At 47.3% G+C, this 14079-nt stretch overlaps 1 protein-coding gene across 1 annotated transcript in view; it reads right to left on the reverse strand.

Annotated features, from left to right (window-relative positions):
• Positions 1-14079, reverse strand: part of srgap3 (SLIT-ROBO Rho GTPase activating protein 3) — an 80132-nt gene that overhangs the window by 51589 nt on the left and 14464 nt on the right. The window contains 1 exon segment of the mRNA XM_042089038.1: positions 2971-3166. Within this exon segment, the coding sequence (XP_041944972.1) occupies positions 2971-3166 (196 nt within the window).

The raw sequence follows: 14079 nt of genomic DNA on the forward strand, positions 1-14079 counted from the left end.
AATACTACAAAGGACAGAGTCTGGCCCTCAGCCTAAAGGCATTATGGGAGTTGTAGTTGTGTTCATCTTGAGATGTAGGAATTCTGTCCAGCAAGACCATGACCCAGAACAGTGTGCACTATATGGTCCAAACATGCTTATGAATTGTGTTTACAGTAAGGCATATTCAAATTAAAACTGTAGGACTTAAATATTTAGTTTAAAATCTGATGGCAACAGAGAGAAAACTGCCGTCGAAGTGGATAAAGACTTTATTTATAGGCCCCAAGTCTTTAACTGGACGTTCTGTTACACATAAGTGGGCAGATATTTATACTGTCTCATTGGGTGGTTCTTAATGGTGTTTAAAGGATGTCAGCTCAGTTCCTCATAGAGGGGGACCTGCTCATAATCAAAGTGTCACACCTCATTGCTATCAGAATGCCGATAGCCATTGTGGTAGACCGCTAACTGAGACTTCAGAGCTCACAAAATGTCTGCTCTCTCAATATGCAGCTTGGCTCAGCTCAGCTTCAGATGACAGGCGCACGGCTCAACGCTGATATTTATACGAGGGTTTAGGGGTCCGGGAAAGACACTGTCCAGATACAGACGTCGTTTCTCAGGGGTCAAGAGGCCAGGGTCCAGGCGTGTCCGCAGATAAGTAAGTGTTCTTCTCCTTAAGAGGATGAAGAGGCAACACATCCCAAACACACATTTCAGAGAAGAGTAAAGGAGACATCCAGAGAAAAGATGCAGACACACAAGTGAGACTCAGAGAGAGAGAGAGAGAGAGAGAGAGAGAGAGAGAGAGAGAGAGAGAGAGAGAGAGAGAATGTCAAAATGAACAAATAACCCATATAAAAGAGATGAGAAGAGAAGGGCAGACATTTTAAAAGAAAGAGACAGAGAGAAAGAGAGAGAGAGAGAGAGAAAAAGAGAGAGCTAAACAAAGGACATGCAACAGCAAAAGCTCCAGCTTGTCGGCATGGTTACGGGCCGGAGCACACCCAGGGGGCTGCTGCAGCCAAGCAGACCGTCTCCACTCCAACAGCTGGCCTTAATTACCCCAGCCAATCCCGCTGCTCGCTTGCGCTGCTGGGCCTCGGTAAGCAGAGCACACGGGCTGCCACAGTCACTCTCCGCTCCGCTGGGCTCCTCAGCCTCACTGACCGATGGTCTCCTGCCTCTTTGTTCCAACTCCTCTCCTCCGACATGCTGCAGTCAGCCTTGACCAGCACACTAAACTCTGTGATCAGCTATGCGACCTTTTCATTAAAACTACTATACCATTATAGTACACTAAGCCACTGTGTTTTGTGAAGTGGCAGGCCCATTGAATTGCCATGCAGACAATATTTTGAGTGAGTGTATGATTGTGTGTAATGTAGCCGTTAGCATACAAGGCTACATTAGCATAATCCATCTTCAGAAGCACAGGGCTGCAGTGCTGCAGTTTGGGAAGAGGCCGCAGCTGCTACTACTGCTGAGAACGCAGTGAGCTGGCCGGCCGTGGCCATTGATGCAGCATGGCATTGATGCAGCATGGCATTGTCCATGGCTCATTTATCTCTGGCCGGCCCAGTGGTAGAGCTCCCGCTCCCGATAGCCACCTGCCCATACTCCACTGGACCTCAACCGGTCTTCCACTGGTCTTTGGCCAAACTGCAGTGTTAGCAAGGAGGCACCACTGTATTGAGCTGTATTGACTAGTTGGTTGTTTTGTTTTGTAGTGCACAACACGCAAAACAGACTCGATTAATCACTTACATGTGCTGCAAATGAAGAATGACTGTTTGCTATAACTCTGCTGGGTGGAAATACATCACTTTTTTTTTTTTTTTTAGAACGCCATAAGAAGACGTATGGCGTTCTAAAGCACAAGCTTGAGCACTTGTATGACTGTGCAGGCCGATGCATGACCACATCCATATGTGCATATTCCCAGCAACGCAACCTCAGAGAGAAAAAAACACAGAATTTCACAGCCACACAAATAATTACTCATTAAAAGCACACAGCATTAAGCGAGAATCTGTAAACATGCACAGCCCAGTTCCACTCCCACACAAAAACTGTTTGGCTGTTATGCACACTAACATGAGCAAGATGGCTCACATACAAACACACACACACACACACACACAGACACTCATACATAAATACACAGACACACACCTACAGGCACATCTCCACCACCCACACACTTGTCTGCAAACTCAGCTCAACTATCCACAAACACCTTCACGCCGTGCTGCCTGCTGCTGCTCCGTATCACTAATCCACACGGGGCAGCCGTGGCCTACTGGTTAGCACTTTGGACCTGTAACCGGAGGGTTGCCGGTTCGAACCCTGACCAGTAGGCACGGCTGAAGTGCCCTTGAGCAAGGCACCTAACCCCTCACTGCTCCCCGAGTGCCGCTGTTGTTGCAGGCAGCTCACTGCGCCAGGATTAGTGTGCGCTTCACCTCACTGTGTGTACACTGTGTCCTGTGTGTGTTTCACTAATTCACAGATTGGGATAAATGCAGAGACCAAATTTCCCTCACAGGATCAAAAGAGTATATATACTTACTTATACTTTATATATACACATAATACTTACTTTGGCCCCCGAGATGGACACTCAATTTTGCAACGATGGGATCCACAGTAATGATGCCTTTTACTTCACAAATCTTCTCGTTGATTGACTACTTTTTGTTTAATTATGGTTTGTAGCATGCTGAATTATTATCACTAACTTTAGCGCTTATGGGAGGCAGTTGACTTTTTTACTTCCAAAAGCGATCTCATAAAAATGATTTATAATTAATTATTAGATGTCTTGTGGTATTCAAATCATTGACTCCCATATGCCCCTTCGGCAGCTGTGTCTTTTAATTGAACTCAGCCTCACTCGCTGGCTGCTTTGGCTGAAAACAGATCCCAACTGTTTCAACGCGTGTTGAAAAGAGAGGAGTGTGTTGCATGCAGACGAATGGGGCTCACTTGAACTGCTGGTGCTCACGGGAGCTGCGGATCTTGGAGGAGAAACGCTCGGCGAGCTTCTCCAGGCTGCGCGAGTACTCCAGCTGGATCTCGGCCTTGCGGCGGAAGAACTCCTGAAGGTCCTGCAGCAGCTGGATACGCGCGTCCGACTGCTGCTCCAGACACTTGAACTGCTCCACCAGCTGGTTCCGGATCTCTGCACATTGCAAACACAACAGGAGAGAGAGAGAGAGAGAGAGAGAGCGTGTGGGTGAGCCAGGTAAACGCAGGTGCCACAGAGCTTTGAGACAGTTGCATAAGAAGACATGTCAAAACAACAATTACAGCAAACCAACTTGCATCTCGAGGACTCATTCATCCAAAAAATGTTTAAAGAAACAAAGAGTAACCCTAAAAAAACAGAATATAACACTACAATACACCTATGTACATAACCTTAATAGGGCATCCAACTCACTGACTGATGTGAGATCTTCTACTGGTTAGTTAGTATGTGCAAGACAACTCAACAGGAGCAAACAAACACACAGAGTCTCGTGAACCATCCAAACATACTCCCATTCTCTCAGGGCTGGACTGAGGCATTGGCCACATATGAGTATACAACATGCTCAGTCTAGCAAAGCAAGCAGAACACAACAGCCTTTAAGAGGCAGCAGAGCAGACTGCAGATCTGTCTGGTCCCTCTGTGAAACAGCCATATTGATTCTCAGGTTCAGAGGAAATGATACTTTGCCCATCCACGTTCCCCAGAGAAAGGACTAGAAGTAGAGGACATCTGTTCCTGTAAGCACTCCCCTTATGATAAGCACACATCCAGCAGAGCCTACCTTTCCCCACAGCAAGAGCGGATTAGGGCCGATAACAACCAAGACAAAGACGTAAAATGTGAGTCCATTATGAGGCAATTACTTTTCTTGCTTAATAGCCAAATGAGATATGCTATGGGTCCATTATCATGATTTCATCTTATCAAAGCAGGGAAATCTCATTAACACGTGTGGATTTGCTGCACTTCCAAACTGGGGCACTCTTTTTCACAGCCTCAGAAAGCTCCCTGGCATTCTCACCTGCACGGCTAATAAGTGAGAAATGTGAGATGTCACAGGTTTCCAAGCTCAGCACGGCTGAAAATATGACAAAGCTGCCAATGCTACATACCATATATATAGCAGAAAACGGGCTATTTGCTCTGTGCCTCAACCTGTCTTTTTACTTGTTCTACGATGCATTTCTATTCAGCTTGCTGACTAGGGTCACTTTTTTTGTGTTCCTCTACCTGCAGGCTACTCTCACCATAGAGCGTTGTGCTGTTTGAGGATGGCAGAAAGCTAGGCTGGACTGAACTGGACTGAGCACCCTGTGGATCCCCTCCCACTGCCGCCACTGGAAACAGTGAAGACAAGCAAAGTGAACCAAAGCTTCACCTGCTACTGCTGGCTACAGCAACTAAAAAACAAACCCCTTCATTTTTTTACACATGTACGGTCACTCTATTTAGAGGGAGGAATTACCTTACCATTACCTTACGCATGCCAGTTATGTATCCACCAGCTGCCTACTTCCAAAACTCAAAACTATGCTGTCAGATTTGGTTCCGAAGACACAAGTTCAGTGCATCAACAACACTCAATAACAGTTTATGTGATGTGTTAATCAATTAAATTCCCAACAATTTCACAACAGCTAGTTCTGGAGTAGACCACTCAACCAGCCCGCTTGCTTACGACGAGACTCAGGCTGCGCAGTCGGCACCCGCTTCCTTATTTGGGTTGTCAGGTTTTAGCCTATGACAAAACGGTTGAAATTGAAACTAAGTAATCGTGTATGTGTAGGGTGTATTTCATACACAATCTGGCAGCCTGGGAGATGTCAGACTAATAGAAAAAATGCATGGATCAATGATTTTAAAATGAAGTTTGATGGCCATGCAAATTACGAGAGTTTTCCGGGAAAAATAACAAAACGGGAGGGTGCCGGGAGATGACCTTGAAATATGGGAGAACCCGGGAAAAACGGGAATGTTGACAGGTATGAATTAAGCCGATTTGTGCATGTTTTCAGACCAAACCACTGATTTTCCACTTAATTAACCCTGACCCCTGGATTACCCACATTTTAATTACTGAAAACAATAATAGTCTAAATATGGCCCTAAACTACATATACGTCTGGGGTTAATCATTAAGGGATAATTAAGGGTAATTAGCTGCTTAAGACGAAATCAGTAGGAACTTAAAGTCTATTCCATACTGAAGGCCCCAAAACACATTGCATGATTTCAGGGATAAATTACGATGAGGATAAGGATATTTCCAGGATACTGGTTTGGGTTTCATAATTGTAATGGCTGCTGCCAATGCCATTGAGGCCTCCCGTGTCCCCTCCCCTGCTGATGGGCTGCATGGCCTGGGGAGCCCAGAGACATGGACCAGCCTAATATTACAGACACACTACACTTATTGGATCCAAATGTGGGTCCACTTAGGTGGGAACTGGAGTCTTCCTGCTTTGTGCGCTCTAAGTGTGTGTGTGTGTGTGTACACACATACACACAGGTCTGGAAACAAAGAATGGCCTATTTTACAAAGAAACACCTCCATGGCCCAGTTTCAGCTGAAAGTGCCCTCTTAAAAACAGGCCTGTATTCACAAACCACATTTTAAAAAAAGGACAATCTGTCACAACCTAATGCACAGTGCCCCTATCTGACAATAAAGTGGGGGGGATAACAAGCAGAGGAAAAGAACTCAAGCTGCTAGTGTAGACTGTATATTTAATAAGTTGGCACTCTGACTTTTTCACAAGAGGTATCAAAGGCCCTTTAATGCCACATCAAAGGTGCCAACAGGAGAGCACATTCCTTTATTTTCTGCTCAAGTACTCTTAGCCGAGGTTAGATGTAGTGGAAGCGTGCAGGTGAAATCCCAGCGAGATGAGATGACAGCCGACGTGAAGAGGCGTGCTGAGCGGGATTGTAAAGTGTGTCGTTCCTCTCCTCTGAGACGTGCCGCCTCGCTCTCTCTCTCTCCTCTCACTCTTTCTCCTCTCCATCTTTCTCTCTTTCCCCCTCTCCTCACACCTCCAGCTACTTATCAGGATCAGCAGAGACTCAACAGCTGGGCTCATTACAGCAGGGGGCATCTCGCTGTCTAGCAGATTACATGCCAATGGGGTGCAAAACATGGCAAAGTCTTAGCTAGTCTTAACACCTAAAACGCATTTTAAGAGTTTCCAATTCAGTGTTTCATCTTCTAATTAACAAAACCTATTGAAAAAAAAAAAGAAAAAAAAAAAAAACGGAACCAAAATCAACAAAAATGAAAGAAAAAGACCTCTTCTGGTCTCCCAAAGAGTTTGATAAATCAGTCAGCCTTCTAACAGTGCAGGGGGGGTCACATTGTGTGTTGACATGCTCTTTAGTGTGTATATTGGTCAACCCACCACGGCCCATAGATAAATACAGACTCTCCGAGAGAGCAGAGGGAGGAAGAATGAGCCAGATATTTGGGCTGGAGGAACGAAACCCTGTGATGTTATGCAGGGAGACACTTTTTCCATTCCCTGATGTTGCTCTGACTGCCCGTTGCCCTGATTCAGTGCACTACAATCTCTGGTTAACCACCGATCCCAGCCCTTCACTTCAGAAACAAGGGCCTCTCTCTCTCTCTTTTCTCTTTCTCTCTTTTGGCAGGAAGGCCCATGTGGCTGAGACCCATGCGGGCCAGTGCAAAGATACCTCACATATTCAAGAAGAGAAAAAAAGCAGGCCATCGGCACGGCCTGGTGATCCCCTACTCTGGAGCACTCAACACTGGCCGCAAAGACAGCTAAGTCTCGGTTCCCAGGCCGGCCGCGGCTGGTTCTCATTCCTCCTTTTCTATTTCTCGCGCCTTTCTTTTCTCTCTCAATCTCGGCTCTGTCCCCTCGCTCTCCTTCCTAGCATGCTCTGGGTGAAAAACAGAGATTGCCAGGAGGAACGCCCCAGAAAAAAAAACTGACACTGTTTTGCATGAATGGCAGGCTGAACTGTTTTTTTGTTTGTTTTGCTTTGCTTGTTGTCAGTTACTCTCGTAAAAAAAGGAAAGATTCCTCCTCGAGAAGCAGCAGCAGCAGCTTTTGACAAGCGGGTTTGAGGGGGGAAAAAATAGGTCACGCACGCTGAAAAAGTGTGTCTCCGTCTCACAGAGAGCACGAGCGTGAGCAACCTCAGAATTATTCAGAAGCAAGCCCACTCCGAATTCCATTCAAGGCTTCTCTTCAGTACTTCATTTGAAGTCTGTGCCCGCAGCCACTCGGCTCACAGAGGACAAGATTGCAGAGTGCCCTGGCCGCCAGCTCACTGACAATGCTGAGCCACTCTCAATACCACATGAGAGCGGTCTGACTAACAAGAATGAGATTTTAGAGAAATACTGGAGCGCTGATGCTCTTTCCAAACGGCATCTTTAATGGACTTTTTGACAAGCTGTTCAATAATGAACAGGAGACCAAGCAAGGAGAAGGGGCAAAGCAAATCCATTTTGCTCACCACAACACAACACTACGCGCATAACTGCTCGTCAGCGGCTGCCATGCATGAGGCGCTTGGAGCGCTTGATCACACAAAGGCGTGAGCGCTTCCTCCTTTACTGGCCACATTCTCATGCAGGGGGCTAGCGACTGCGAGGGGCTCACGGCCACCACAAGGGGTTGGGGACAGCAGCAGGGTGTGCCGTAATAGCACAGCCGAAAATAAACAAGAGCTGTGCTAATTACACGTACACCATGAGACTAAATGCTAAATTAAAGGGTATGTTGCCCCCCACCCCCCAAAAAAAAAAAAAAAAAAAAATCACCCCCCCCCACCCCACCCCACAAACGCTTCAGTATAGCAATTACGTGCATTCAGCACGCCTCTGCACTCCAGTATGTCGTCCACTGTTTGACTCCCCCTTTAGTGGGCAGGCCCCCTGCTCACACGACAGCAGCCTCTGCAGACAGGCAGGCAGGCAGAGAGAGAGAGAGAGAGAGAGAAGCCTGGCTCCAGGACACAAAGAGGGGCTGGGGGGGGGGGGGGGGGTAGGGGAGTCTGGGCGACCAGGATAAAGACTCTCCCTGTGGGATCCGGGCACACTGCGTGTGCAGCACGGCCCCTCCACCAATGTCCAACAGCACCAGCGACACGCGTCACATGTCAAAAACAGCACTCCAGAAAGGAGGAGGAAGAGGGGGGGTGAGCAGAGCAAAAGGCTACAGAGGGAAAGGAAGAGGAAGGAAATGGAGGAAAAGTAGTTGAGAGTTCATGTAAAGACTAAAAATAATAACCTCCCAAACTAGTGGGAAAGACACAGTAGACCATGTGCCGATCATACCACCATCTTTACTGCTTCAACTGAACACTTCAACTCAACCAATTATAGGTAGGTAAACAAACAGAGCCGCTCATGCATGATGATCCATCGTTTAGTCCACAGATTCATCGGCAACGTTTTATTGGGCGTATTAGCGTCCAAAATCTTTAAATAAATAACTGTCCCTTGTTCGTGAAGTCTTGTATCAGGAAAGCAGAAAGACATATGAGGAGAGTGGATGGATGGATGGGGGAGGGAGGGAGGGATGGATGGATGGGGGAGGGAGGGATGGAGAGCCCTGCGGCAGCACTGAGAGCCTCCTGGTCCAGGCCTAGCCATGCATCTGCGCACAGGCAGCTGGAGCTTTATGGCTGTGCATCAATCAACAAGCACACTTGCTTATTCGTAAACGTCTAGCTGGGGATGCAGCGCAGGTTTCTCTGTGATGCACTTAATGAATTAAATGTTTGTAAGAGTAACTGTGTGTGTACACATGTGTGCATGTGTGAATGCGTGCATGTATGTGTGTGTGTGTGTGTGTTACACTGTAAGACATGCAGCATACTTTCCACTTTCCAATGTCATAGGGAAGCAGGGCCATCAGCAGGGCATGTGCACCCACTGTTACCAGGAAACAGTGGGATGGTAATGGACTCTTTTATCTCCCATATTCTTGCTGAGACAACTTCCTGCATAGATGTTAGATATGTGGCAAGACAATGTGTACTTTACCAATTGGCACCTTTGGGACAAAACGGTCTTTGAATCCCATTTTTTTGTTCCACAGGAAATGCTAAAAGGAGAAGGGTCTGAAATGAGAGTAATTGAATGCAGGTGACATTTATCAAATGCCATTTCTCCTCATCGACAGAAGCGCTGAAGAAATCGTTAAGATAACATACACTTCCGACAGCAGTGAATAAGGAAGGAAAACATACCAAACTGGAAAGGCCATCACATGTTCTCACACATTGTCTTTGAGCTGTTGCAGTCAATACCACAAACTCTAATTCATTATTATCTGCCTGTAGAATTTACGACTATACACAGTCATTATACAGTCACTAATTACAAATCAGAATATTATGATGTGGTTGGCAAGAATTAGTGCATACCTATTAGTGAGCAGAATGTTCTCTACTCTGCGACATGGTGCTAAATGCTATCTCAACCCATCAGAGCCTAAATGCTTTTGTTCCCAGTCACTTGGCAGACTGTGAGCCATAGATAAGAGGAGACTCTTTCATGTGACCTTGAGAGGATACATCATTGCTAGTGCCCTCTTGCCCTTATGGGTCTGAACACCTGCTCAACACAATTATTTACCTTCCACAGAACTCCACTACTGCCGTCTGTTGGACTGTTCCCCACCCAAAATGGCAGAGGACCTCTGAGAACAATGCCAGGATGTAGGGAGAGCTCGGACCTGACACAGCCCAAGGGGATATTAATGCAGCTGCTGAGTGTCGTGGTGATTTGGGCAGCAAAAGCAGCCATGCACTAGCGTGAACGGGGGCTTGAAAAAGAGGCTCCCAAGCACAGCCCAGGTCCCGATACTGAACTTGTCCAGGCCTCTGAGCCGCTCCCCACAGCCATAAATCTCACTTAATCAGAGATGGTTTTTACCCTCCTCTGTGGTTCCCCCCGCCCCCCTTGCGCTAGGAGGACGTCCACAGCTGGAGAACGTCACAGTACAGTACAAGGGAGAGCATTGTTTGAGCGGGTGAGCCGTGTCTATATTCAGCGCGTGCATATAATTGACTACACAAGATGGCCTCCAGAACAGAGGCGAATTCACGAGACCATCCATCCTTTTCTCCGCAGAAAAACAGAATTGGAGACAAGAGCTGAAAGACAGGAGCCGTCTCTCTTTCATATGGTATCCATTTCCCACTCTGAATGAATGTGAATGCATTATGCTACATTATTCTATTACACAGAAAAGCCCATTTCCCCCCCCCCCCCCCCCAGCCTTTTCAATTTGTGACGTCACGCTGGAAAGTGATATTCACGGCTTCAACTCTCGAGATGCTGGCAAAGCAGGCCATCGTTATGAGATGGAAATCTGCCTAATCATGTTAAAAGATGAAACGCTGATAACGAGCCCATCCTCGACCCTTCCTGACTGGCCAAGTACCTGCAGGAGCAGCACATCTCAAGCTTCCACAAGGACTCCTGCAGGCAATTAACTTGAAACAGAATGAGTTAACCTTCCACTAGCTGCACTTCGCTACCGGATTATGAAGCAGGATGCGGCAAATCTCTAAAGCAGAGAAGAGAGAAGAGATAGACAGACCGAGAGAGAAGAAGCAAGAAGAGAGAAGAGATAGACAGACCGAGAGAGGGGGAGAGAGGAGATAAAGACAAAGTGATGGAGCTAATCGAAAGCTGAAAGCAAGGACATCTTCTGAGAAATGCCACTTCAAGCACAGGCTGTAGCACTAACATCAAGCACTCCACACAGTTTGATGCACGTCGCCTGAATGGGACTCGTGTCTAACGAGAGGACCACTGGTCAACCAACAGGTCAGAGTATCCCCTTTGTGGCCTTGATACATCAAAACAAAGGTCACAAGTGTCTAATTAAAGCTGGTTATCCGTTCATACCTCCACCTAAGCGTCTCCCTGACTTGGCCAGGACTACTGGGCATATAAATGGATATGCTGAGACTACAACAGAGCAGCAGCCAGCGGAAAATAGAAAGGGGGAAAAGCAGAGGTCAGCACAAGTGCGCTCCTCTTCCCCACCTCATCTCTCTGTGATCTCCTGTGACGTTGGAGACGTCTGCCTGGCGCTCGTCCTCCTGCTAGCGCTTCTGCCGTGTGCCACGCAGATGAAGGAGAAGGTCAGCGGCGGGCGGCTCACCTCGACACGGCCTCTGGTCCAGCTGCCAGTGTCCCCACTGGCGGTCAGAGGGACGCCTCATTACGGAAGCCATTTCAGGCGCTGATGAGTGACAGTAAACACGGCCCATTTGACCTGAAGTGTATAATCATTTCAGAGACCAGCGAAGCCTTTAACAGCATGGCTGTGTGCAGAACGACGAACAGCCCGAGCGGGTAATGCTCTTCCTCAAGGCTCACGTGATGTAGCATCATGAGGGAATTTTTTCTTTCTTTAAAATTGCATAGGAACCTTGAATCAAGATGCAGGAAGGCGTCTCATGAATGAATGTAAATCAGATTTAGTACGTGGGCCAAGTGCCTGATTCTCTGCCAGTTACACACTATGAAACGAAGGGGAGACTCGTCTTCAGAGGAAAAGGCAATGAAAATGCAGATGAATGAACAGCCGTCTTAAGTAGCATGGTCTGGAAAGGCTCCCGGCTCATTAAATCTTTTCCCCCAAATTTTTACTTCAAATGTCTAGGGGCAATGAGAGTAAAATAAACAGCATCAGGAGGAATTAGGCCGTTTGGTGGCCGTACCTCCAGGCCTCCATTACCAGCATGCGATAACACACACGCACACCTCTGCTTGCCTCGGCGGGGAGACTAAAGCTCCTGCCTCCCAGCCAAATACTAACCACCTAATCCACAACCCAGCGTCAACATTTGGACTTGGGGCTTGGTACTCTGGTGCAGCACTCTTAGAGTGTGGTGGACCCATTAGACCCTGATGGCACTCTGCTGGTTAGTGTGCGTCAGAGCAGCTTGGGTCAAATGATCGGCCAGAGTGGGCACTTTTACAAGAAGCAGGCCAGCCTCTGAAGTTACGGCTAGAAGTGATGGCAGGCACTTGATGGCTACTTGGGAGTTTGATTCTGGAGGATAAAGCTGACCGAGGCACATGGCACTGGCTCCAGTATTGATTGTGTTTATTGCACAGCACACCATGGTCAGCTATTTAGATCTTTTTTTCGCAAGATACATTATCCCCTTTCTGCATCATCATCTCCATTTCTCTCTCTCCCTCCCTCTCTCTCTCTCTCTTTCTCCATTTCTCTCCCTCTCGGTCTCCCTCCCTCTGTCTCCCCACAGGTATATAATGCCATCAGCTGCTGATTTGTTCACTATAGACTCCATTTTCAGGATGACTAGCTCCACTTTTGTGTTCCTCAATTTCATGTAATGATCTGTTGGGACGCCACAAAGCTGATTCATATTTCTCAGATGTTAAGACACACAAGACACGCACATTCACATCACAACAGCAAACAACAGCTCAGTAATGCTCCTTATGAATTTAAAGACTAACTCAAGAGAAATACATAAATCAAACATGATATGGTGCTTCGTACTAAAAGCATAAAAAGCTGAAAATCCTCAAAGGTGAATTGCTAGTGTTTTGGAGTGAACTGACATGAAGAGAGGCCTGCTGTGTTCTTGGCTGGCTGACGAGCGCTCTGATCACGTTTACCACCTGTTTCCCTCCTTGCCACAGATATCAAACGAAGGGCATGGATGAAAAACAGCAGTGCAAATCGCAGTTTTTATTTTCAGTTGAGATGACAAGCTACAGCTCGTGTTCAACAGCTGTCGGAAATGCGACTGACGGCGCACGCTACGACAACCAGTCCGAAGTTTTCTGTTCTTTCTTGGCCGATCGGAGAGCCCGTCCTTGTTAACAAAGCCCTGTTTGCAAAACTGACACGCTTTGTCCCGGAAAAAAAAAAAAAAAACAACAATCACCATTCATTCCTCTGTAACCCAGTCTATGCCAGAATCTCGAAAGCTAATTAAGTCAATGGAGCCTCTGGTGAAATGGAAACTTTCATTGTACTGGCCAGCAGGCTGGCGAGAGCATGACATTCCCTACTGTTGTCAACCCCCAGCTCTGCCTGTTCCTTTCATTTCAGTAGAATTACCCTATATGGGATGTGCATTTTTATAGCGCTTCTGTACAGAAGGCCAGAGAAAAATACAAAGGGTTTGGTCTGATTGCTCTGAGGGGACTGGCCAGCTTTGTGTTGTTGTTTACCCCAAGTCTCTGTCTGCTCAGGAAGAGCAATGATAGCCAGAGCATTGATTTTTCTCCCCCTCCCATCTTGCCAGACTGTCATCAGTGTGTTACATGAGCCCGTTGCTCTGAGCAACCCAAGGCCCCGGCTCTGGAGACACGCCCAATTGGGGGGCCAGCCGTCAATCACGCGGCTGAAACCCAGGAGCCGGCGCGGAGAGGAGCGGAGTGCTGGGAAGATGAGGGGATGGCGAGCGCAGGAATTAGCCTGACTGCACGGCGTCGCCCCGGCAACCCGCCACTGACTGCAGCGCAGGGCTCTCTCTCTCTCTCTCTGAGGAGCTGATCCACTGAGACATGCTGAGGAGAGCAGGGGGGGGGGGGGATGGGAAGAGCCATCCACGCTCATGCACGGTGACATGACATGCACACACACACAGCCCTCCCACCATTTGTATATGCACACACACTCAGTAACACTGTAACACAGATGCAGACACACACTTTTGTTTCAGGCTATGTGGCACAGTGGAGCAGGATGCATCACCATCGTCACACTCACTCTGTCATAACAGGACTTGATCTAGTTTTTTTTGCTTTGTATTTTTTTCTATGGAGCTGCTGATATGAAATAAACATCGGCACAGGAGCTATAAATAAAACACAGGTTTCTGCTCTTCTCCCAGCAAACCTGAGCATCGCGGCATGCCAGTAGAGTAGCCTACTTCAGACTGTTTTCTATCGCAGCTATGATCATTTAAACCTGCATTTTACACCCACCCCTGATAATCCTCCTCAAAATGGAGAAAGGACGAGATGGAATTATTTAAATATGCTTATCATACCCTATCATCTATCTAGAATTACCCTGCAAATG

The sequence above is a fragment of the Alosa sapidissima genome, chromosome 4 (assembly GCF_018492685.1).
Source record: "Alosa sapidissima isolate fAloSap1 chromosome 4, fAloSap1.pri, whole genome shotgun sequence".
Lineage (NCBI taxonomy): Eukaryota > Metazoa > Chordata > Actinopteri > Clupeiformes > Clupeidae > Alosa > Alosa sapidissima.